Genomic DNA, 25964 nt, shown 5'->3' with positions numbered 1-25964 from the left:
AGAGGGAGCCCACAGACGGGACCGAGGCCACATCTCCGGCCACAGGAAGTAGTGGAAGTGCTCCGTGCAGGGCATCTGACTCTTGGCTTCACAAAAACAACAACAATAAGAGCCACTGACATTCACTGAGCACTCACTGCACACCAGGGACCCTTCTGAGCGCACCGCATGCATCACTTAACCACTGCATTGTGGGGCTGCGGACTCTGTCACCCACCCCGATTTACAGACAGAAAGCTGAGACCCAGTGACGTTAGTTTCCCCAGAGTCACACAGAGGATGAGTAGTGAGAGGAGGCTTTGCCCTTGGCTCGGCTGGGCTCCAGTCCTGGGCTTCTGGAATACTGCACTGCAGTCGTAAGCAAGGCAGCGTGGATGGTGGTCAGGGTGACCGGCTCACCACAGTCATTCAGGCAGCAGATGACAAGGCTTGAATCAGGGCACTGGCGATGGAAGAGGAAGCAGCGTGCAGGGGCAGATGGGGAATCATCGTAAACAGAGCAAACCTGGAGACGGTCCAGAAATAAACAAGACGGGGGAGTCAACAGGCAGGACTGAGCCTCCAGCCTGAGAGATGAGGGCAGTGACGACACAGCTGATAGAAACAGGAGCCAGGCGAAGACAGCCAGGCTTGAAAGCATGTGTGGGAGGCGGAGGGAGGGGAGTCTGGGGGTGAGTCTCAGGAGGGGCTGAGGGTCAGCAGAGCATCACGCTGAGCCCAGTGAAAGTGCTGGGGCTGAGGGGACCCCGGAGGCTGAAAGGAAGGGTCTGGAAGCCATTCACTTAGAGGTGACATCTCAGAATGAGTGACTGCTGGCCCAGGCAGGGAAAGGCAGCTGAAGGGGGTAAGGACTGAGCTCTAGAGATGGAACCGGGCACAGAAGGTGGGAGGAGGGCTGGAGAGGTCCAAGGAGAACGGACGCAGGGCAGTGCTCTGTAAGCCAGGCGAGAAGGGCTGCTAGAGAGACACGAGGACTAAGAAAAAGCCCTGGAAATCAGTGAGAAGCACATCACCGATGACACTGGAGAAGAAGATTCATGATATGAAGAGAAAGAAAGTTTAAATAAATGGGTAGAAAATTACTGATTGGACAAAGAGCCGTGATGAAGAGGAGGAGGAAGCTGAGCAGACAGAGTGGCTGCAAAGGCCTTACAAAATCATTGCTTGTTTGAGGGACCGGTTTTTTTTTTGATGTGGATCTTTTTTTTTTTTTTGCGGTATGTGGGCCTTTCACTGTTGTGGCCTCTCCTGTTGCGGAGCACAGGCTCCGGAAGCGCAGGCTCAGCAGCCATGGCTCACAGGTCCAGCCGCTCCGCGGCATGTGGGATCTTCCCGGACCGGGCCATGAACCCATGTCCCCTGCATTGGCAGGCGGACTCTCAACCACTGCGCCACCAGGGAAGCCCGATGTGGACCATTTTAAAGTCTTTATTGAATTGGTTACCATATTGTTTCTGTTTTATGTCTAGGTTTTTTGGCCACGAGATATGTGGGATCCCAGCTCCCCAACCAGGGATAGAACATGAACCCCCTGCATGGGAAGGCAAAGTCCCAACCACTGGGCTGCCAGGGAAGCCCATGAGTGACTGGTTTTAACTGAGACCTCCGGAGGCTGGGAAGGAAATGGGGGACAGGGAGGGGGGGATGGCAGGGAGAGGAAGACCGAAAAGTTTGGAAGCATAAGCTCGTCCTTTGGAGAAGGATGAGCATAAGAGGGTGGGTTCCCAGCAGCGTTATTCACAGCAGCCAAAAGGCAGAAACAACCCACATTCTGTCAGTGGATAAAGGATAAACAAAATGTGGTGTCTCCATGCAATGGAATATTACTTGGGCATCAAAAGGAGTGAAATACCGACACATGCTCGACATGGATGAACCTGAAAACGTGATGCTGAGGCAAAGAAGCCAGTCACAAAGGGCCACATATCATATTTTTTGACTTATATGAAATGTCCAGCATAGGCAACTCTATAGAGACAGAAAGTAGATCAGTGGTTACCTAGGCTGCAGTTTGTGTGTGTGTGTGTGTGTGTGTGTGTGTGTGTGTGTGGCAGGTTCAGAGTGCCAGCTAAAGGGGAAACGGCTGCTGTTAGGGTGATGAACATGTTCTAAAATTGACTGTGGTGACAGTTAACACAACTCTGTGAATATATTTTAAAGACCATTGACTTGCCTGTTTCGATGGTATGTGGATTATATCTCAATAAAACTACTATTTTAAAAAAAGCTTTGGCATCATCCACAACTACCCACTGCCACTCACACCTCACATTCAGTCCACCAGAAGTGTCATCAGCAATCCCTTCAAATACACCCTGAATCCCAAACTCCCCACTTCCAGTACCATGGTGATCCAGCCAGCACTCTCTCTCTTTGCCAGAGAGTAAATGGCCTCCTGACTGGTTTCCCAATTTTCCTTCCCTATGTGTATTCTCCTTCAAGAGGAAAATCAGAGGGCCCACCCCAGTTCACACCCTCCAATGGCTTCCTGTCACTCTCGGGATAAAATTCCTGTCCTGCCCGCATGGTCTGGTCCCAGCCAAGCGTCATCACTGGTTCTCTTAGGCTCTGTGCCCTTCACACACTCCTGGCATGTTCCTGCCTCAGGACCTCTGCACGTGCTATTCCCTCTGCCATTCACACTGTTCACAAGCTCATTTTATTCATTTTGGTCAGGTCTCTACACAAGCATTTCCCCTTCAAATAGGCCTCACGTAATCCCCCTGTCTACAATCATACTCCCAGTTCTTTATCTCTTTCCTGTATTTTATTTCTCTTCCTAGCATCTATCACCATGATGCGTTCCCTTGACCACACACACACACACACACACACACACACACACACACACCAAAGAACACACACGTGCATACTGTTGACTCATCCCCTCACTAACACACCACCTCTATGAACACAGGGTCTTTGCTATTTCACAGCGGGGTTCTTAGCACTTAGAAAATACCCAGCACGTAGTGGACACTTGACAAATGACTGTTGAATGCATCAGTGATCCTCACAACAAGCCCTTATTATAAAGATGAGGAAACCCAAGAGAGGTGCGGAGGGCGATTCAAGGTCGCACAGTTAGTAAGTAGAAGAGACTGGATCCAAGGCTGGCCACACTACAGTTCTGTTTTGACCCCTGGACTCAACTGGCACTCTCTCTGCGTCACGGTCCATGCAGTCATAGCCCGCCAGAGATGCCCATACCTCCCGCTCTACTCATAACTAGTGGAAAATTCACAGACCATGAGAATGTTGCAGTAAACACACTTTGACCCAAAGATGGACACAGCGTGAAGAAGCCTGACTTTCCGCGTGAGCTTATAGACCTTGGTCACATTCTCCACCCTCATGCAGTCATCATTACCGCCCCCGCCACTGCACGTACAGAGGCAGTTCCGAGGTTCCTTCCATTCTGAAACTGAACTAACCCATTTCTTCAAACCTGCACTCATCTGCCACTGGACTCACCCTTCGAGCTGAGCGAGACTGGGTGTAGGGACTCTGCAAATTCTACTCGGGATTCACCTCCAGGAGGAGCTGACCCATTTCTAACTCACGCTCAAAGGCACCTTGATGCTAATTTGAGCCACACCCAGTGTTTAAAAGAGTAAAGCTGGGATGGGAACACAGGCTGCACTCCCCTCACCTCGGAAATGATGAGTTTTAAAAACAGGCTGAAATCAACAATTAGCTGGAACAATGAAGTGCTCTGAAGCTGAGAAGCGCTTCGTGTGATGCATAATATTTTGGCAGCGGTGGTTCTGAACATGCATCACAGCTATTCTTTTCAGAAAAAGTAATAGCTCCTTGGAGGAAAAATTACACTCTTGAAATTAGAAGGCTTTTATAAAATAAATCCTGATTAAAGAAGTTAAATTCCACGTTTACTGTGAGCAAAGCACAAGGCGTGGCACTGACAGGGGATGGAGAAATAAAGAGTCATGTAACACAGCAGTGCCGCCCTCAGGCCAGCCCCAATCTGATGTGGAAAGGAAAAAAAATGCATGTGCTACAGGGAGAAGCCTGGGGAGAGAAGGCAGAGAGGGGAGTTAAGGGAATCCAGTCCTCGATATATATCTGGATGCCTTGGATGGAATTTCATCTTATTCTATTCATTCATTTATTCAACGAATCTTTACTGAGCACCTACTAGGTGCCATGGCTAAGTACTGGAGACATGTGTCAACAGAATTGGAGCTTGTTTTCTCATTTAATACTCATAACCAGCCGTGATGAGGGCTGTTGCCAAGTCCCTGCAAAGTCAAAGAAGCAGGCCCAGAGAGGTTGTGCAACTTGCCTAAGGAGCCCAGCTAGAAAACGGTAAGGATGGAAGCAGGACTGAGACTGCTGGCTCCAGAGGCTGTGGTCAGGTGGGACGGGTAGTGGTCTAGACGGGACCAGGTCTTCTGACTCTGGCACCTGGGGCTCGTGTAACCTCAGGCAGCAAGCAGGGTCTCCAGGAAGTTCATTCTGAACCGGACAGTATGATAGTGGGGTGATGGGAAACAGCCCACATTTAAGTTCTCACTGTGTGAGATTTATCCTTGTGATCAGGGCATTCTGACTCCAGAGCCTGTGCTATTAAATTGTGTTATAATTTTTAAAAATAATATAAAAGAGACCTTTCTAATTCTGTTCTGCACACTAACTGTGCCACTAACATCATCTTTAGAGCAGTCTGTATTTGCCACTCACTGATTCTCACATCCTGCCCATCCGTATCCGGTCACCTGGTCACTGCCAACCAGCGTCGCTTGGGAAGCTTCTAGGCCACGTGAAAACCGAGCGGCTATGACTATCTCCATATATGGTGTTGCCCTTCAGTGTGTCTGGTAACTCCCAGCCACCTTCCCTTGCTTCTGTCCCCGTATGAAGTCTTTTAGGGAGACCTCAAAGCTTTTGAGGCACCCTTATCACATCAGTGTAAACAGGAGGCCACCAATGGTTTGGACAAACCTGTTGCCAAAGTCAATAACCTCCTCTTAGATTCATCCGCGGTATTTGGTGCTTCTGACAGCCCCCTTCTTTTTGAAAGTATTGCCAAAAATTCCAAGAAAACTATCAATCACCCTTGATAAAAATTTCCTCCCAAAACAGAAATTGGATTGACCATAATCTATAATTCATCTTATATTGTGCAACACATGTAGATGACACATCAGTGTTTTACTATTTAAAAAAAAAAGTCACCTCCTGCTTCCAAGAAATTGTAGTAAAAATCAAAACGGAAACTACAGCAGAGAGTTTATTACTTAATTCACTCAACATCCAACACACCATATTCATACATTTCTGGATTACCGATGACTCAACAATCCTCTTTGTAGTGGCATTTGATGTAGAAATTAAAGCAAAACACCAACATATTAGCAAATCTGGAGCAGAAGCTTCTTTGCTGAAAATAATAGTTTTCCTTTCCAAGAAACGTTCTCTTCTCGAGAGAAATGAGTGTTGCATCAAGACAACGTCTCTGTGAAGACTTGTGGAAGTTTTGTTCTCTGGTGACAAGAACCTGGCTTGAATTCATTCATTCATCAAACAAGATCATGTCTCATGATCAGACTTGCAAACATGAAAGCACAGTGATAAATTTTCAACAGGAAGCACACTTCCCACTGCTAGAGAGTTCTTAGGCACATATCTGGAGCTTCAGAGGTCAGTTAATTGATGTTAATTAACCTGGAAACAGTTCTTCCCATAGCTTTCCTATGGAAACATAAGCTTTTCAAGGACATTCAGAACTCAACTAAATAGAAAACGCCTCTTTTCAAGCATCCAGTCCCCGCTTTGGGGCAAAATGGCCTAGTATTTCTCCTCTTAAGGAGAGTCCCGTTTGATATGAGAAAGTTGAAAGCATGACATGGTTTTGAATCACATGTTTGTACCAGGAGAGTCCTCAGCTCGCAGTGCGGCTACACACACAGGAAAAGAGTGTAATAAAATGACCAAGAACATGGGCTTGGGAGCCCAGCGCAGGACCTGGGTTCAAACCTCAGCCCCAACAGTTGTGGGCAAGTGCACCTGGCACGGCGGAGACCATGAGAATGTTCGCCACACCGACTCCTCTTCCCAGGCAAAACCTCTAGGGACCAAGGGACCAAATTCTGGCAAACGGCATGTGGCGGAAGTGACATAACGACACATCCAGGCACTCGTCTCAGAGCATCACACAAGACCCTCCAGATCCCTGAGTTACCACCTGGAGGCCAAGTGCCTTCATCCAACTACGACACAGCAGAAACTTAACCTCTGCTTGGAAGCCACTGAGATTTGGGGATTGGTGTGTGACTACAGTCGAGCGTCCCTCTAATATTCTTGGCCAAGTTACAAAATCCCCTGTGCCTCAGATTTCTCATCTACGAAAATGGTATAATTAAGAGTGTTTAACTAGGAGATTGTTCTAAAGCGCAGCCTTGGAAGGCACTTAGCACAGCCCTGGCACGTGGTTACACTGAATAGACACTAGCCATTAGCGTGTGCACACGTCTGTGTGTTTGTGTGCATGTGTGTGTGTACTACAGTAAAAAGCAGGTGGAGAGGGACTTCCCTGACAGTCCAGTGGTTTAGGACCCCGGGCTTCCACTGCAGGGGGTGCGGGTTCGATCCCTGGTCTGGGAACTAAGATCCCACATGCTGTGGAGTGCAGCCAAAGAAAAAAAATGTTAAGACGAAAAAAAAAGCAGATGGAGAGATAGAGCTAGATGCTCTATAAAAGGGCTGTTCCCACAGGACGTGGGAACTGATAAAGTAGAAACCGGCCTAAGAGAACTGCAGGAACAAGTCAGGAGGTAGCTGAGCAAAGAGACAGTTAGGTGCCAGATTTCCTAGATCTCTTCTACCTCTGCTTGGGATGTCCTAGAGCATGAGGAAAAATGGAGGCTATGGGGGAAGGAATCCCACAGCCCCAGTTCCAGGAAAGGCCAGTGAAGTTGCTACTGGAAGTCAGAGAGACCCTGATAGAAACAGGATGGCTGAGAGACCCCAGCCGATGTGAGGTCACCTTTGGATAAAGTAGAAGGTGAGAGAGATGAAGACAGAGCTACAGATTCAAGGAGAGCAGAAAAGATTTTAAATAGCTGCTGTGATTCTCTAGCTGCTTTACATTTCTATTAAACAAGAAAGAATTTCTTTTATGTGCTAGGGTTTTCTCACAGATGCACAACTGTATGCAAACTCTATGCCATTCAAGAACCAGAAAACAGCATGATGTAAATGTCAGCGGAGATTATGTAAAGTTGTTTAAACTGTGACCAGTATACAAAGATATGTATCTCTAAAATGAAACTGTATGTTATTTCATGAAAACTGGATAGATTTAAACCTGTAATATTCAGGAAATTGAAGAACAACTGTTAGAAAGTCGTTTATTAAAACAATAGCAACTTACAAATGTGGTGTTATAGTTTTGTTGTTTTGATAGAAGAAATAAAAGATGATCACTTTGTAAATCAAGATCTGTTTGCCATATCTCAGCTTCCAGCACCATTCTAATGAACTTACTGGAAATCACCAAACTGTCCCTGAGTCTAATTATCAAAATCCAATTCTTAGAGTGCAACTCTCTGTTCCTGAAGCCAACTGAAAGCCAAAGTACTATTTTTATTGTTACTGTTGTTATTAGAAGAACCAAGGAGAATGCTGTATGTCTATATGTGCCACCTGGAGACACCCAGAAAAAGCCATGAGGTGCTATCCACGTGGAGGATATTAAATCATCTTAGATGACAGAGGTGAAATTCTTCTCCCCACTAATAAGCAAAAAATAATTTACAGTGCTTCTGGAAATTTCAAATCAACGGTTAAACACTGACAGTGCAGAAATGCCTAAAATGAGAGTAAGCACAGTTAAAAATGTATAAAGTATCCAGTCATTCCAAATTCTAGCAGCTGCTTTCTAGGGAAGGGGGCACAGTGTAAAGGTTTCATATACTACGTACTTAAAGAAATGGAGTATCTCTGAAGAAGAAAAATAAAGTTAGAGTAGAAGATAAAATATCCCAATTTCAAACCATAGATACAAAAATCAAATTCATATTAATTAAATACTTTGCTGAAAATCAAAAATTTCAAATGCCTGGTAGAAAATATACTTGAATATCTTTTAGATCTTTAGGAAGGAAAATGTTTTCTTAAAGAGGACATAAAAGGGGGCTTCCCTGGTGGCGCAGTGGTTGAGAGTCCGCCTGCCGATGCAGGGGACACGGGTTCGTGCCCCGGTCCGGGAGGATCCCACATGCCGCGGAGCGGCTGGGCCCGTGAGCCATGGCCGCTGAGCCTGCGCGTGCGGAGCCTGTGCTCCGCGACGGGAGAGGCCACAACAGTGAGAGGCCCACGTACCGCAAAAGAAACAGAACAAACAAACAAAAAAAAAACATGTAAATACTAAGATCATATAAAGAGGAAAACAAAGGACGGATCTACTCAAGATTCAGGGTGACTGTTGGCTCTAGATGGGGAAGGGACACCGAGGGATGGGCTGATGAGGAGACTATACGGTTAGTCATCAGGTTGAACTTCCGGTTTTGGTGGTATCTCCACCAGTGATTACTGTGTATTAAAATAGCTAAGTGAATATAGAAAAGCACGCTATGGACAAGATGAGAGAGTATCACGAACCAAGCATCATGGTCATTCCAATTCTATGCACCTGAGTTCCTTTAAAACTAGAGAAATCTCCTCTGAGAACAGACCTGAATAAAATATCAAACAAATCATTTCAGTCCTAACAGTGACGAGCTCCACTACCAGCCCTGATTGAGGCTATTTATAGAAGGATCTTTATTCGTCCTAGCATCACTTATAAGAGAGAAATAAAACTGAAACTCTCTTAAAGACCCATCCATAGAGGAGTGGTTTAAAACATCAGGCCACGTTCATACTCGTTCATTAATCCATCTCATCAGCACATTGAGCGTCCCGGGTTCATCAGACACGGTGCGACACAACGGTGAACGGAACTGACTCAGGTCCTGCTCCCACAGGGTTGACTCTGGGGGGGAAGACAGACAGGAATCAAAGAATCACACGTGTACACATCCACTGCAAACAGATGAGGGCTGAGAAGGAAAGGAACGCCCAGCTATGAAAGAGGAAAAGGGAAGGAGACCTAGACTGAAGCATTCAGCTGAGACGTCCCAAGGAAAGGGGGCATTTAACAAGGTCCAAAATAGAAACCAGGCAAAAGGGAGGCAGCAGAGAGAGCTGTCCGGGCACAGAGACGGGGAGGTGGTCCTGCAGCAGCTCATGCAGGCAGGGAGATGAAAGGCCAAGGTAGCTGGTCCCAGAGCAAGGTGAGCAGTGGGGTGAGATGGGGCTGGAAAGGCGAGTGAGCGACAGATCACGGAGGAGAAAGAGGATGAGGATTCTGGTCTTTATCTCAAGAGCGATGGGAAGAAGGGGATTAAATGGGAAAGCAACTACATCAGATCGGCACTGGAAAATAATCACCGAGGAGAATGGACAGTCTGGGGGCATTGACATAACGAAAGCCAGGGCTCACTTTGGCGTGATCACTCTGGTTCCAGGGCACAGCACAGTCAAGAGGAGACAGAGAAAGAGTGAGAGGTTATCTCAGTTACACAGACAAGGGGCAAAGGCAGCTAGCCTGGGAGCAGTGGCAGCGGGGCTGCAGAGAAGGGGGGGGATTTGCAAAGTCTTTTGGTGGTAAGATGGAGAACACTTGGAGGCAGAAAGGACAGAGGGTGGGGGTCACTTAGGGTGACCTGTAGATGTCTGGCTTGTAGAAATAGATGGAACACCAGAAGCTGAGCTGTGTGGAGCTGGGGATGTGATGAACTCAGTTTTGGAATGACTGGGCTTAAGGTGGCCTGAACATCTGAATGGAGATGGCAAGTAGGAAGTAGTCTCACCTGGAGATACAAATTTAGGAGATGTGCTACGAAATCGTTAAAATGAATAAGGTAGCCCCATATGTACTGACACGGAAAGATATGTATGATCTACTGGTAAATATACACTGAAAAAAGTAAGTTGTAGAGCCATGTGTATACTATAATCACTTTTTTTAAATATATAGAAAAATACTTAATCATCTGATCTGCAAGGGAAATACACACACACACGCATACACACACTGGTCTGGAAAAACTATATCAAACTATTAACCTACCCTTATTATAGAGTTTGGGCTGGGACAGATGAGTGAAGGACTTTCACTCTTTTGTTTATGAATTTCTGCATGGATGGGCCTTGCTTCTTACAATGAGCACTTAATCACCCCAACTCCCACTTCACTCCATCCCCAGCTCCTACATCACCCTGAATCCCTGCCCAGTGGCAGATGTTGGCAACAGGCTGAGATGGAAAAAGAAAGATGATGCCAGTTTTCCATGATATTGATAATAAAAAAGGAGTAATTTGGTGTTTGCTTTTAAGCTGCATCAAAACAGCTGTATCAAAATGTTCCCCAATAAAACGCCACTCCTGCTCCTTGAGGGTTTATAACCGAGTTGGCTGAGCAGTAAGTCAGTAAGATGACTGCCAGAGAAGAGAAGTCTGTTGTCCTCTGCCCTCTCCTAAGAGGCACTCTTTGTGCTCTGAGGATCTGAAAGTCTCATGTAAGATCAATGAACCCCCCATACTAACCAAGGAATATTAACGACTTGCCCCATTGTGCAGGATGGTGTTCCAAGAACTTGGAATAATGAACACACATGAACACAAGGAAATGAACACAAATGAGAGGATTGGGTGGCATCACCTAACACCCTGCATAGTTTAGCCTAAATTCTTCTTAAGTTACTTAGCATAATCACTCAGCACAGCGCCAGCCCACACTCAGTACATATTTGCAGAATTGTCTTTGAAACATCCAGGTCTCTATTTGACCAGGAATATCATTAGTCCAGAATGAAAATGGTGGAATGCTAAGACAGAAGCATATCAACATGAGAAAGCCAGCCAAAGAACATGGTGTTTATCCCCATAGGAACTTCCTTCCTCCATTCCCATCAGCATGGGCTGATGGAGCCAAATGAGACCTTAAAGTCACCTGTCCAACGATGTATGCTTAACCATCCTTAATTAATAAGTGTCTATTCTACAGAGAGACACAGAGCAACTATTAACTATGGAAACCTTACCAGCAAGGCAAACACAGGTAAAGTTGCCCCCATCTTGCTTTTCAATCGCATCAACACAGCTTGCATTGTTCTGGCAGGGTTTCCTCTGGCAGGCGTCAAATTCTTCACAGAAAGTACCCGTGTACTGATCATCACAGTTACACGAAAAAGTTGCCTAAAACACAAACACATGGTGTATGTTACTTGAGTCCCCTAAAATGTGTGCGTTGACTGTGAAACTCAAAGTTCAAACGTACCACGTATTTTTATAATTATACCAACACTAAGTATTTTAATCGTATCACTTATATCATGATCTGATTAAAATCACAGCTTTAAAAAATAGTCTATTTCTTTACAGTTTAATTTCAAACATGTTTTTTATTGATATGCATCGCAATGGTTTTCAACCTTCCTAAACCATAAATGGAAAGAATAATTATTTTCAGCAAAAAATAAAGTTTTGTTGACCTGACATGGAAATGAGAATTATGCCAGAGCAGATATATTGAGCTACAGTCATTAAATTAGATGTCACTCCAGATGAAATCCTTCAGCAGAGATAGTGCCTGCGACAAAAGCATCATGAAATGTGGCACGGGGCCCACCCTTCCAGATCACTGGGAGAATTTACCAAACCACTCGTAAATGAGGCTCAGTGTGCAGCCACGCAGATGACCTGAGTGTAAGGGAAAATAAAAAGGACCGTTCGGTTTGGTTTGTTATACTAGTAAAAGACCATAACTCAGACCCAGAGAACTGCATTTGACTGGAAGCTTCATTTCTGAGGCACTTGTAAAATCCAAATAAAACTGAGCCTTCCTGCTCTCGTCCTAATGCTGGCCTGAGGGTGGTGATGCATCTAAAAAAACACAGATCCGGCTCCAAAGCCTTGCGTAGATGTGACTGCGATTCTCATGAAGAATGGAGAGGAGGAAGCAAAGGAGACTGGCATAAATAAAACTTACTGCATAAAAAAATAAAAACAAAACAGACCAAAGCACCCTTCCCAGCTCTCCCCAAGCCCCACACATCAGGCAGGTGTTTCAAAGCCCCGCCCACAGCCTCTCCCAGCCCTGCCTACCTCCCTCCCTCTGGAGGCGGTGGGGGACCCAGCCCCCTGCCCTTGATCTTACAGAGACTCTCTGGGCTCCTCCAGGTATTGTTAACTCAGGATCCCACCCTGTACCCACCCGCCCCCACCAAGCACTACATAACATCTTTTCTCTTAAAAAACAAAAGGGTTGTCTTCTTCTAATTTTTTTTTGTCTCTTAATCAAGTTTTATAGTTCTTGTCCATTTCTTGATTAATTTACTCCTGAATATTTAGATTTCTTTGTAGCTATTGCTAATGAGATCCTTTCCTCACCTCTTTCTTGGAATACCCATGATACTTGCTAGCGATTATTACTGACATGTAAAGTGATAACGTTAGGTTACCTGTCATCACCCTGGGCTCTCATTACAGGTCAGAGGTTTTAGTTGATTCTCTTGAGTTTTTCGGATAAAACAAGCCCCCCCGCAAAAAACCAAGGGAACATCAATTGCAAATCATGATAATGTCACCTTCTCTTCTCTAGTCCTCACGGTTACACTGGTGGCACATCCAGAATCATTTTGATTTCAAAGGGAGGTTTGTAGAATTGATCACTAAGTAGAATGCTTGGAACAATGATCAAATTTTATCAAATGCCACTTTAGCTTCTATTTTTAAAAATTATCTTTTTTATCTCTAACCTATCAGTATGTGAATTGAATGTTTAAATTCCCTACTATTGACTCCTTACATTACTGGAAGGAAAACCCACAGAGTCATTAGGTAAAATTGTTTTATGGCTGCATTCTATTTGTAGTTATATTTCTATGGCTTCCATCTAACTTGCCCTAACCCACAGACTCCTTTTCTAAGAAAAGCTGTCCCTTGCATGGTGAGATCATAGTTTACACCATAAGAGGATGCCCCTTGTCACAAGCGACTAAACCAGGAGTGGATGGAACTCTGACCTCAGCAACCAACCAAGAAGCCGGACAGTCAAACATGATATTTAGCTCAACCAAAAGAGCCAGATTTTATGTAGGTGTCTTTCTTTTGTTAGTTGAAGTTGTAGTTGTTGTTAAGGGAATAGGACACATCCTTATAAACTGCACAATCAAGTCCTCTTTGGTTTAAGGACACACTCATCAATTATATCTTAGAAACTAGAACAACTGGAATAAAAGCAATGGCTTTTTCTACTTAAGTTAGAGGTAAATTTTCTGCCTTCTGTTTCTATCATCTCATACCTCCTTGTGGCAAACAGAAGTTCCCTCTGCATTCTAGCAATAGTTGACTTCTTATCTGTTTTTTTCTTGATGCTGTGAGTTTTTTCCCCTTTTGTGTGTTTGTATAGACTTTGTAGTTGAAAGCTGGGAAAAGCTCATTAAGGACTATTAGAAAGGCAGCCTTGTAATTAGGAAACTCCTTTTCTGTCTTCTACCTAAACAGATGTTTCTCCAAAGAAGATATACAGATGGCCAACAGGCAAATGAAAAAGATGTTCAACATCGCTAATTATTAGAGAAATGCAAATCAAAGTTACAGTGAGGTATTATATTGCTCTGGTCAGAATGGCCATCATTAAAAAGTCTACAAATAACAAATGCTGGAGAGGATGTGGAGAAAAGGAAACCCTCCTACACTGTTGGTGGGAATGTACATTGGTGCAGCCACTATGGAAAACAGTATGGAGGTTCCTCAAAAAACTAAAAATAGAGTTGCCATAGGATCCAGCAATCCCATTCCTGGGCATATATCTGTAGAAAACTCTAATTTTAAAAGATAATGTACCCCAATGTTCAGGGCAGCACTATTTACAACAGCCAAGACATGGAAGCAACTTAAATGTCCATCAACAGATGAATAAAGAAGATGTGGTACATATATACAATGGAAAATTACTCAGCCATAAAAAAGAACAAAATAATGTCATTGCAGCAACATGGATGGACCTAGAGATTGTCATCCTGAGTGAAGTAAGTCAGAAGAAGAAAGACAGCTACCATATGATATCACTTATATGTGAAATCTAAAATACGATACAAGCAAACTTATTTACCAAACAGAAACAGACTCACAGACATAGAAAACAAACTTATGGTCACCAAAGGGAAAAGGGGGTGGGGAAGGGATAAATTAAGAGTTTGAGATTAGCAGATACAAACTACTATATATAAACAAGGGCCTACTGTATAGCACAGGGAAGTAAGTATATTCAATGTCTTATAATAAACCATAATGGAAAAGAATATGAAAAAAAAATTCATATACATATATGTATAACTGAATCACTGCTGTACACCAGAACACAACATTGTAACTCAACTACACTTCAATGAATAAATAAAAATTAAAAAATAGATCTCTCTTCTAAGGAAACTCTTGTCCTTGCTCAAATGGACAACAGTGCACAACGCTGATATTTGCAAGAGGCTGTCCGGAGCCCCTTGTGCATCTGCAGAGCTGTGATCGCCTTTGAACGTAAAAGCTGTGCATACCCAGCAGGCACAATTCCAAACCGGGCCTCAGCGTCATAGTAAATTACTCCATGTGACTATTTCTGGCAGCTGTCCACTAAAAATTACTTGGTTTGTATCCAGTCATTCCATTTTTCAGATGAATTTCTCTGGTCATTTGGGGGATACATTTTGCATCTAATTCATCTGGCAAGTTCCATGGAAAATATGTTACTTGTGAAAATAAATTATTAAACGCCCCAAATCAAATGTCTTTCAGTTAGCACTGATTGAATTTATATATATATATATATATATATATATATATATATACTTTCTTTTTAAATTGAAGTGTAGTTGAATGAATTGAAAGATAAAACGAAAGCCGCACATTTTGTTTTAAGAAGGAAGCTTGAAAGAAACCTTAAGAGAATGTTGAAACAATTGCTTTTGACCAAGCAAAGAACTGAATTGATTCTAAAACTTTGACTGATGAATGAGGAAGAAGATTAACAAATGTTTACATACTCTTGACCATAAAATTTTAGTTAAATCTTTGCGTATTATGTGTCACGCTGTCCACAGAGTTAGATTTCTTCCAAAGTCTACTTTCTAAGAATGAAGAGCTTTCCTATAATATGAAAAGGATTTTTAAATAGCTTCAAGACTTTGACTTGTAAGGGGCCATAAATATTTATTAGGAAACTATGTTTTTAGCGTATTTATTGTAAAAACAAAAAAAAACCTGTGTTTGATCACTGATGTATAAACTATTCTATCAACCTTGAGTTTAACCCACTGACTATGATAGCAGTAACCTATGCCCAACTGAGTTAACTGGCGTAAGAGACAAAATGGACTTAGTTAAAATTAGTAGCATAGCTAAGTTACAGAGAGGGACTTCCTTGCAAAATTATTATATATTTATAGGTAAAAATATTTTTTCAAGTAAAATGAAAAATGACCCTCAGAGATTAATTTTAAAAACCAATGCAGAATCTGTTTTTCTCAATAGCTTGAAGTCAAATATTCCATTCGTACAGTAATGAAACTTTCTCACACAGCGGTAGGAAGCTTACTTTGAAAAGTTCTAGCTTAAAAAAATTGCAGTCATACCTGTGTTCACTTATTCACCCATATATATTGAGCACTTAGGAAGAGCCAGGCGCTGTTCTGGGGACGCAAAAGTGAACAAGACTCTCTCGTGGAGATTATATTCTAGTGGGGGTGACTGGCAAACGAAATGATTAATAATAAATTCGGTGATAAATGCTGTGGGGAAAATTAAGCAGGGAAGGGGAGGAGAAGGGTCCTGTAAGAAACATCCCTTTGAAATCTACTACTGCGTTTACCATGAGGACGTTGGCAAGAGCGTATAGGCCATACATCATTTTCTACCTCATTTATAAATTCCTTCCCAAGAAAATCCACTCATTTGAAAGTGTTACTAGTCATAAGAACTGACGTTTTGTCCTCATGAATGATGGAGATGATGTGACTGCTCATTTTTTTTTCCTTTTTGATGTGGCTGCCATACAGAGTCTACTAGAAGTTCAGTTTTAACAACACTCTAGGGCTCTGTGACCTAGATGACTGTTTCCGCTTTCCAACTAGGATATCGCTTTTTAATTTATATTTTCTCTGACTCTAACTTATTTTCTTGTATTTTTATATTTCAATACTTTACAAAATAAAGAGCCAAATTTCTGAACAAATAAATCTAAATTCCCCCGCATGGCACACAGGTCATTGGCAACCTGGTCCCAGCTTACTTTTTCTGTCTCATCCTTTGCAATTTTCACCTCTCAGTAAAGCCTACTTGTCATGAACAAATCATCCCAGAGACAGAAGGGTTTTTCGTTGTTGTTGTTTTTTGGCTGTGCTGGGTCTTCATTGCTGTGCGCGGGCTTTACTCTAGTTGCGGCGAGTGAGGGCTACTCTTCGTTGCAGTGTGTGAGCTTCTCACTGCGGTGGTTTCTCTCGTTGCAGAGCCCAGGCTCTACGCACGCAGGCTTTAGTAGTTGTGGCACACGGGCTCAGTAGTTGTGGCTTGCAGGCTCTAGAGCACAGGCTCAGTAGTTGTGGCACGTGGGCTTAGTTGCTCCGCAGCATGTGGGATCTTCCCGGACCAGGGATTGAACCCGTGTCCCCTGCATTGGCAGGAGGACTCTTAACCACTGAGCCACCAGGGAAGACCAGAGACAGAAGCTTTTTGAGGAGCTTTATTTTTCTCTTTCAGAGTCAGAATTTAGCAATTTTTGTTTACTTTCTCCCTTAAACAAAGTATACAGAAAATATACATCTCTTTTTGGTGTCCCACTGACATCAGTGAACATAAAAAACTCAGCCAACTAGACACTGAAGCTCATTGTTTATAGAGCTTGCTCACATTGAATTATCTCTTTAATCTTCACCACATCTGTCAGGTGGGTATTCCCAGATCCATTTTAGGAGTTGAGAACAGACTCAACAGAGAGGTCAGATAAAGTGTTTAAGGTGTCCCCGTTGGCAAGTGTAAGGTCAAGGCTTAAAACAATATCATCCAATTCCAAGTCCTTTTCCACTCACAGCTGCATATCATCCTATCATCACCGTGATGATCTATGGGTACCATAGACCCATGTGGGGACGTCCTTCACCCTTACTCTAAAATGACCCCCAATGATAGTAGTATTTTATTTCCAGCTCCAGGTATCTGTAGTTTTTCCACCTCCTCCCTTGCTGTCTGGCTGTCTTCCCTACCAGCCTCTTGACTGTTCTTTGGGTTCACTGATCCTAATTTCTTTCAGCCTTAAGAAAAATACCAACTCTATTCAAATAATGTGTCAAAATAGACTAAAAACCTCCTTCCTGGGGGTTGAATGCATCTCTTGTACATAAAGTGCCTAATCACTCATGGACAGACTTGGAAACTTTGGGCGATTCTTCACCAGAATTGGAGGTCCTTGATGTCTGCATACATACTAGACATTTGAGTGTTCACTGAATAAAGCTGACTTTACAGTCTGCTCCTTAAAGGTAGACCTGCATGAGAGTTCTGTGCAGGGTAAGGGTCCTCCTCTCCTACTTCCCTGTCTACCTCTGATGATCTTGTGATTTATCAGAATCAGAGCCACTTATACATTCTTCATCCACATCTTCATGCTAAAGGGGATGCTGGAACAAGGATTAGGAGGACAATTCCAAACCAAAACCTCTGAAAATGGAAAGGAGATGATTTAAGCCACTCCCACCTAACAGACCCGCAAAGCCAACTTCAACTTCCGTCATGGATCAGCCTGAGTCCAAACAACATCTGGGCGATTCATAGTTAAATGTCTGAACATCTGCGAGGTCAAAATTCTAGCTAATGAGTCGATAATTGCTGAAACTAGGCGATGCAGACATGGTAGTTTGCCAAATGACTCTCTCTACTTTTATGCACGTAGAAATTTCCCATAATAAAAAATGCACTGTTTTTATTTTAAGAGTCTGGCTAAATCCCAGGAAAGGAAAGATAAAACTTTGAAACATTAGAATCACATTTCAGCATCCTGTGTCCAGCTCCTCCCTGCGGGATGTGCTATTGAGTTTACTGCAGGGACGTTGTGGAGAACATTGTGTGCACATCACCGCGTCCCCGTACATGAAGTCCCACTCCAGAAATTCATTTCACGTCCGAGTGCCAGGAAAAGCTCTGCCTGCCCTAAGGGACTGACGTGTCTTCTGCTGTGGACAATATGAATCACATAACGGAGCATATTCCCCTCTGAACAGTCCAGTTATCTTGAAGAGAAGGCTCCACCATTCCTAGGCCAAAGGAAGGCGTGGCTACCTCTCCGCTTGCCCAGCATGCCAGGGTCATGAGCAGGGCACAGCCAGCCCAGGCCACAGCTGGGAGAGAATTCCTGCTTACAGAGCCTACGCGGAAACATTCGGAAGACCTCTCTAAACTAGGAGTCCACACACAGCAGGGTCAAGAAGTAGAGCCTGTTTCCTAACGTTGCAAAGCTCTGGAATCGTTTTGCTCCCAGTTAACGGAGCGGCAATTGTCCGTGAAGATGATCCCCCCAGTAAGGGCTTTCTGTAGCCCCCTGACAGAGTGCTTATACTGCTCTACGAGGACTTCAGGGAAGGAAGGCAATGAATCCTGTCTAACTCATGAAACAATGAAGCATTAGTCAGATTCTAACCTGAGCTGTCCCATCATGCCAACTGCATTGACCTTGAATCTGTGGAGATGGAGGCCACAGAAGCCTCATCCTCGTCTTTCTAAGCCAAGAGCTTATTCTTCCAGCTCTAGGGACCACAGCAGGTGGTCATTCAGGTCTGAAATTACATAGTTGACAAACACTAAAACCTTGATAAAAAGCAGTGACCATAGTGCACATTTTTATTTCCTTAAACACAGGTGGCCTGTAACTAAAGGGTCAGAAGATCAGTCCTGCAAGTTCTCTTAGACACGTAGAATTCAGCCTTTGACTAAGTCCAGATTTAGTATTTCAAGAGACAGAAAGGATTATTTTAACATAAAACTTAAGAGACTATCTGGGAATTCTATTTATGATGTAAAAGTCCTCATAAATGCCTTTTCCTGAGCCCAGGCCACACAGGAACACCTGGAGCCCAGCCACAGAGACAAACTGTTGCCTCTTGTTGGGAACACAGTGAGCCATCTCAAAGGAAAGCTCATTATGAATTACATTTTTAAGATTCTTGTCCATTGGCTGGGTCTCCCTGTTCTATTATTCACATTTAATTTAAACAACATACTCTCATTGCTTATAGCTCATAATCTTATTTTCCCATTAGTCTTAGATATGCTATTGCTCTTCTATTTGGGTTCATTCATTTCAAATGTAGTAGCTCATTTTTTTCAAGTAAGCTTAGAAACAGGCAGATCGTCTAAACATTGAATGCAAGACGCAACATTCAAGAATTCCTAGAAATCGTTTCTTTGGCTTAAACATTAAATTCTAAATGATAGAAACAATAATGAATGAGACAGCCATACTCTTTCCTTCCAAAAGACTTTGTAGTTTACTGGATTGCTCAAGGGTGAAGAAAGTAAATGTCTTTCAGGAAATTTTATAAAAACTTTCTTTCTAAAATTGGATGTATGGATTGGAGGAATGAAGATGTTCACAAGCAGTTTCCAACCTCATCCATGCAACTTAACAACTTATGTGTTCTCAGCACTCTGAGCGTGGCTGGAATTAGGCATAAGATTTCCATGCAATCAGCCTCAATCTCCAGTTCACTCACATTTCTGTATTTATTTGCTGCAACATCCTAATCCACTAACAAAAGTAATATTTGACTTTAAAAAAAAATGGATGTTGGGCTTCCCTGGTGGCGCAGTGGTTGAGAGTCCACCTGCCGATGCAGGGGACACGGGTTCGTGCCCCGGTCTGGGAAGATCCCACATGCCGCGGAGCGGCTGGGCCCGTGAGCCATGGCCGCTGGGCCTGCGCGTCCAGAGCCTGTGCTCCGCAACGGGAGAGGCCACAACAGTGAGAGGCCCACGTACCGCAAAAAAAAAAAAAAAAAAACAAAAGGATGTCACTAAAAACTCATCTTTTATTGCACTTCCCTGAAAAAAAATTAGCCTGATCCCACAAGTAAATGATATACCATTCTACTTTCTTATTTTAAAAATCAATTTAGCCTTCTAGTTATTTCCTTTGCTACATCAAAAGAAAATGATAAAGAAAAAGCTTTAATGAAATGGACATTTTGATGTATAAATTATTGATGAGAAGGATTCTTTGAAGAATAGAGATCCTTCCCAACGTCTTCTTCAAGTTCCCTCAGAAGGAAAACTCACTACGAATTATATTTTGAAATGTAAAGCTAAGATGATAAACCACTGATAGCTTTCTCCAAAGATGGAAAGCCAGTGGGGACATGGCAGGGGTCAAAACCATCATTTACTGAAGAAAGCCCCCGCCATATGCCAAGTACCGCGTAAGGATTCACTTAATCCTCCCAACGGTCTTGCAAGATCGGTATGATTTTTCTATTTCACCAATGAGGGAAGAGATTGGAGAATTTAGGCAGTTTGCTCAATGTCACACTGCTAGTCAGAGGCAGAGGGAGGCAGATTTGGTATCACTGTAAAGACATTTTTACAATTTAACATATTGAGAAATGCGAGAAATTAAATTACAGAGAACGAGGGGCAGAGTTCAAATGACATTCTGAGAAAGGGGATGAGGGCAGCGTTTATGCACCGAGTGGGAATCTGAAGGGGCTGACCTCCAAAGGCCTCTTCCGCTCTTAGATCTGATGGACCTGGGTTTCAGTCCCAAATAAGCCATAAATCCCCACTGTCCTCCACCAAGTGATTCCATGCCACACTGAGGTGCTAACAACCTCCTAGTGGGTTTCTTTCCTGTTCTCCCTATTAGGTTGCCAGGGGTACCATAACAAAGTATCGAATACCACAGGCTGGGTGGCTTAAACAACAGAAATTTGGGGCTTCCCTGGTGGCGCAGTGGTTGAGAGTCCGCCTGATGATGCAGGACACGGGTTCGTGCCCCGGTCCGGGAAGATCCCACATGCCGCGGAGCGGCTGGGCCCGTGAGCCATGGCCGCTGAGCCTGCGTGTCTGGGGCCTGTGCTCCACAACGGAAGTGGCCACCGCAGTGAGAGGCATGCGTACCGCCGGAAAAAAAAAAAAAAAGTGAACCCAGGAAATCTGATTCCAGGATCTCCCCTTTATGTAAAAGAAACTACGGTCAAAGTGAACCACGGACGACCATGTAGCTTAGTAAGAAAAAAATACTACATTGCCTGTTGAGATCCTATTCCTAGCTCTTCCATCTCTTTGACCTTGGGCAAGAAATTTACATTATTTATGACTTTGTTTCCTATTGGACCTCAGGTAATAATAGGAGAAAATGAAAGGAGATGTGCTATAACCAGAGATTCTTTTATTTATGTTGTTGGCTTTAAAATTTTAACTGTTGTAAGATCTACAATGATACAACAGATATTCAAGAACACCTATCCAATAACAAAGGAGTTCAGCACAGTCACTTACAGATAAAATGACTGCATCAGTGACACAGGAGGACTAAGTGGTTGACTGGTCCCTCTTCCCAGTTCCTGTTTGAGTCAGGTGATGAAAATCAGCAAATCAAATCACAAGCTAGATTCAGGGACCAGGATATGTAAGTGGAGATTAGAAATTAGGCTTGGGTAAGATCATCAAAACCCTCAACCTCTTTTTTCCCATTCAGATTGCACTGGCCCTTTACAAATCCTGGAGACAGGGAAGGTGAGGTGCTCAAATGGATGTGGAGACCAGGCAGGAGGTGCACTTGCACCTACCTGGCCAGGTAAAAGGTACAGCACCTGATCCCTATAGAGAACCCCCAGCTTCCTGCCCTGACTGTTCAAACATTCTGATGGCTCTGGGTCTATCCATAGATCATTCCTGAGTGACAGTTTTTGTTCTTCTGGGGATAACCCATAGAGTTCTCAAGACCTCTGTCACCATGTGACACTCTAGACCCCAAAATGGGGAGACAAACCTGAAGAACTCCACCTCATGGACACTCATTCAATGGCTTCTCTCCCAGAACATCTGTCTCGTGTGTGGCTTCTCTTTCTTCTTTCTTCCCTCCATCTTCCATCCATCCCCAAAGGGGATGGAACCCCTTTGGGCTCCGTCACATACATGGTCTATTACATTCACGGGCCACGGCTAACCCGACATGCATCCCCAGTTCCTATCTTTAGCCAGTACGTGAGCCTTCCTCTGCACATTTATAACTTTAACCTATGTTTACTTTCCTCTTGGACCTAGAATTCTCCTTTGCCTTGGTCTTCAGATCTATTTTCCTCTTAATAGGTTATTTTACAGTTTACGTACTTTTGTGGATAGTCACAAAGCCAACCCAAAGAGAGAGACTGCAAATAGACAAAAAAGTAAACCACAGCAGAGTTGCTATAAAGGATCAGTTCAGTCTTCCTTATGGAGGGTGAATGCAATTCTTCAGCCCCTTGCTCTCCTACTGAAATGAGAATATACACATGAATCAAGATTCCTCTTCTTATTGTTATTGGTATCATAGCCTAAATTCCAAGAGGTCTGTCTTGATTATATGATCCCTGACACCACACCGTGGCATTTAACTAAAACTATCTCTTCAGTATTGAATGGGAAAAAACTCTCTTTCCATCTTATTGCGAATGATTTCCTTTATATAGAGTCCCTGATCTGAGGGATGTTTTTCTTTATTGAATTTACACTCACACAAATTGAAGTAACACCAGCAGATGTGGGAAGGTCCTATCATTCATTTTAATTAAATCTTATCTCACTAAATGTTTGCTGCTTTCATGATTTTAACACTGAACAAAAGGCAGGTTATATCTAAGAGATGTGTTTCTCCAGGATAATTGGAAAAGAATCATTCTAACAACTTCCAAAAGAAACTCAGCAAACGATCTAGCTCAGGGATGGCAAAAGAATTAGCTAAGTTCACAGGCAAGGTGAATCTTGCTTGCTTTCAAACAGTTTTTATTAATCTATAATATTCTCAAGAAGCGATTTCTTTTAGGTGATAATTTAATCCTCCAATTCTGAATCAGAGAAAATCTGCATACAAATTTTTAATGTAAGGACACTAACGCTGCTCATATCACCCTTCCAACAATTTCTTGGTTAGTATATTATATTTGAACCATTTTGATGCTTGAAGTTTCTTTTCTAATTCATTTATGACTCAGCATAGGATATCAGGTTTAGGTTCTTTATTGGAAAAAGAAAGGTATCGCATGCTTAATTCCCTAGAGCCTCAGGACTGCCGTCATCAGAGGGTGGTAATGAAATGTCCATGTCACAGAAAATCCTTGGGCTAAGCACAGATTCATGTAAGTGCTGGAAAGAACCTTAATCTCACTTCCTGGTTCATGTGCACAGGCTTGATGAAGGCTGGTACACCTAGCAGTGCTGTCATACAGGACAGTGCCCAGTGGAGAAGCCAATCTCAAATAATTTTCTCTAATTATAATTTTTAAATGTTTGTGTTGGAAAGGAGAAAAATTCCATGAGCTAGCCCGAATTCCTGCCTTCTCTGAGAGCGGCATATATGGGCGTTAGCTACAGAATGGGGCTCAAGGTCATTTATGGCATCGGATGAGCACTTCTAAGCTTCTCAGACTCCTCTAAAACAAAACTAGTTTTGTTTATTTGGCATAACATCTGTCTCAGAAGTATGGCTCAAATGCCACCAGCCTCCCCTGTTTCTAAACGTAGGAAGAATTGAAAACCAAACACAAGACTCTGATTTGCTGACAAATCTCACCTCCCCAAACCCAGGTCCCCCTCAGACCCAACACCTCCAGCTGGATTCTAGAATTACCTGCTCTTCTCTCTCCTACTAAAATCAGCCCCTGACTAAGCTAAGTTATTCCAGTTTTAATGACAGATAATACCTTAATGTGATACCATTTCAGGGACATTTGCATTTAAACAGGAAATCATGCCTTTATTACAAGGAATTAAGCTCACACACCAGGATTCCGGCCATCCCCGCCAGGCTGGTGTGTCAAGGAAATTTGGGATGAAGGGACCTCCCTAGATATCCTTGAATCTTACACTAAGTCTACACTCCTAGCCCACCGTATTCTGTCCACCAGAATAGGCAACTAAATTGTACCAATGTCTAGCTATACTTTTATTTTTTAAAGTATTTTTTTAAAATTTCAGTTCAGAAGTTAAAAACCCTCATAAATTAAAAAAAAAAAAGTATCTCCTACTACTACTGCTGCTGGTAACTATGGTTTCGCTCTTTTTTAGAAGACCCTCTTACCAGGGTTCCTCTTGGGCAACAATTATACACTCATGAGTATTTCTGGCTAAAATTGGTATTTTTCAACAAATTTGTTTTTTAACCGCAAAATTAAAAATACATTTAGCTAAGCAGTGCTTGGAAACAATGGGTAAGAAGTAAAACAAACAGCTGATTGCCCATTTCTGTGGCCAACTGCACCCCTCTTGTCACAGCACAGATCTTAAAGACAAAATAAAACAGAAAACACTAGTATGTAGAGCATATGCTGGTGACTTGGATTCAAAAACTCAAGTATCAACTTTCTCCCAACAATTATCCTTTAAAATGAGAACACTGAGAAGGAAATTAAACGTGAGTCTAGCCCCAAATGATTACCGCTGAAGTCAGTTAAAATCTGTTGTATAGGCCAGAAGCATCCCTGGGTAGTTCAAAAGAGGATGAGGGGAAGCAGAGACGTCCAAGGATAACAGGGTTGAAATGCCAAGTGCAACAAGGGCCACAGGAAGGTGGCTCTCGATGGGGGCAACAGATGCCACTTTTATGGTCTGTGTACCATGTCACCTTTTATTTACGAAGCACTTTACAAAATGCTTGCACATATAGGATCCCATGTTAAATTCCATTAGGATTTTCTCCAGCACCTCTACAGGCCTGTACTCCCAAGGTCTCCCATGCGCCACGGCCCTGTGATATGGACATTTCATGTTTCCCATTATCGGACAGGGATACTGAGGCTCTAGGGAATTAAGTGATGTCATTTCAGTAAATGCCAGAGTCAGAGCTTGACTCCTGAACTGCCCCGTGTCCACTGGCCTCCACCGGGCCACAAAGCCTCCCACTTCATCAGAATGGTCTCTACAGACGCAGAAGCCCACACTGACATCGCCTGGACCGAGGACAGACACCATGTGCTCTCTTTAAGCACACAGATATGTGGTGCAGCCTTGAATTCTCTCTCCAGCTAGACAATAAAAGTAAGCCTCCACAGGCTTCTCAATGATCTAAATAAAACTAAAATGCTGGTACCTTTGGAAGCACTACAAAATTGTAAAACTTCAACCCTTACTAAAATTAAGTCATCCCAAGAGCCTCAATATCCCCACGCAAAAATTCCAGCGAGGAAAATGTCATGTCACAGGACATGATGAATGGAAGATCCTTTCCACCAGGAAACAGCAGTGGAACTGATGTCTCATGAGCATCTGGTGAATTTCAGCCAAGCTAAATGGAAGGCGGTATTTTTGATTAATTTGCAAAATGAATTGTTCTTGTGATAAAAATGGAAGAATAATATTATACTAATCTAAATAAGGAAGTTGCTAAAATAAATTCGAATGTATTATTTATTTTAGCAACTTGAAATAGCCCTCAGGCAAAAGTCAAATTAGGGTGCTGCGTCTGATTTTAGGCATCGCAATAGGATATCTTTTTTTCTTATCCCCCAAATCTTCCATGTGTGGAGAAATCCTTAAAATAGAAGATCAGACTTTGGTTTAAAAATCAATGAAAACAATTCAAGCTAAAAGAAGGGTGACCAGATTCCAGTACAAGTTCGCACAGTCTGTGACCCTGGCCTGTGGAGCAGCCTTCCTTAACCTAA

The 25964-nt window shown here is 43.1% G+C and overlaps 1 protein-coding gene across 1 annotated transcript in view; it reads right to left on the bottom strand.

Annotated features, from left to right (window-relative positions):
• The window catches only part of DNER (delta/notch like EGF repeat containing), a 325355-nt gene that overhangs the window by 113550 nt on the left and 185841 nt on the right, over nt 1-25964 (bottom strand). The window contains exon 6 of the mRNA XM_019923664.3: nt 11109-11262. Coding sequence (XP_019779223.2) covers nt 11109-11262 — 154 coding nt within the window. The remainder of the gene's footprint in view (nt 1-11108; nt 11263-25964) is intronic.

This window comes from Tursiops truncatus, chromosome 7, assembly GCF_011762595.2.
Source record: "Tursiops truncatus isolate mTurTru1 chromosome 7, mTurTru1.mat.Y, whole genome shotgun sequence".
NCBI classification, from domain to species: Eukaryota; Metazoa; Chordata; class Mammalia; order Artiodactyla; family Delphinidae; genus Tursiops; species Tursiops truncatus.
The sequence above is the reverse complement of the archived record's forward strand: the minus strand, read 5'-3'. Positions and strand labels throughout refer to the sequence as shown.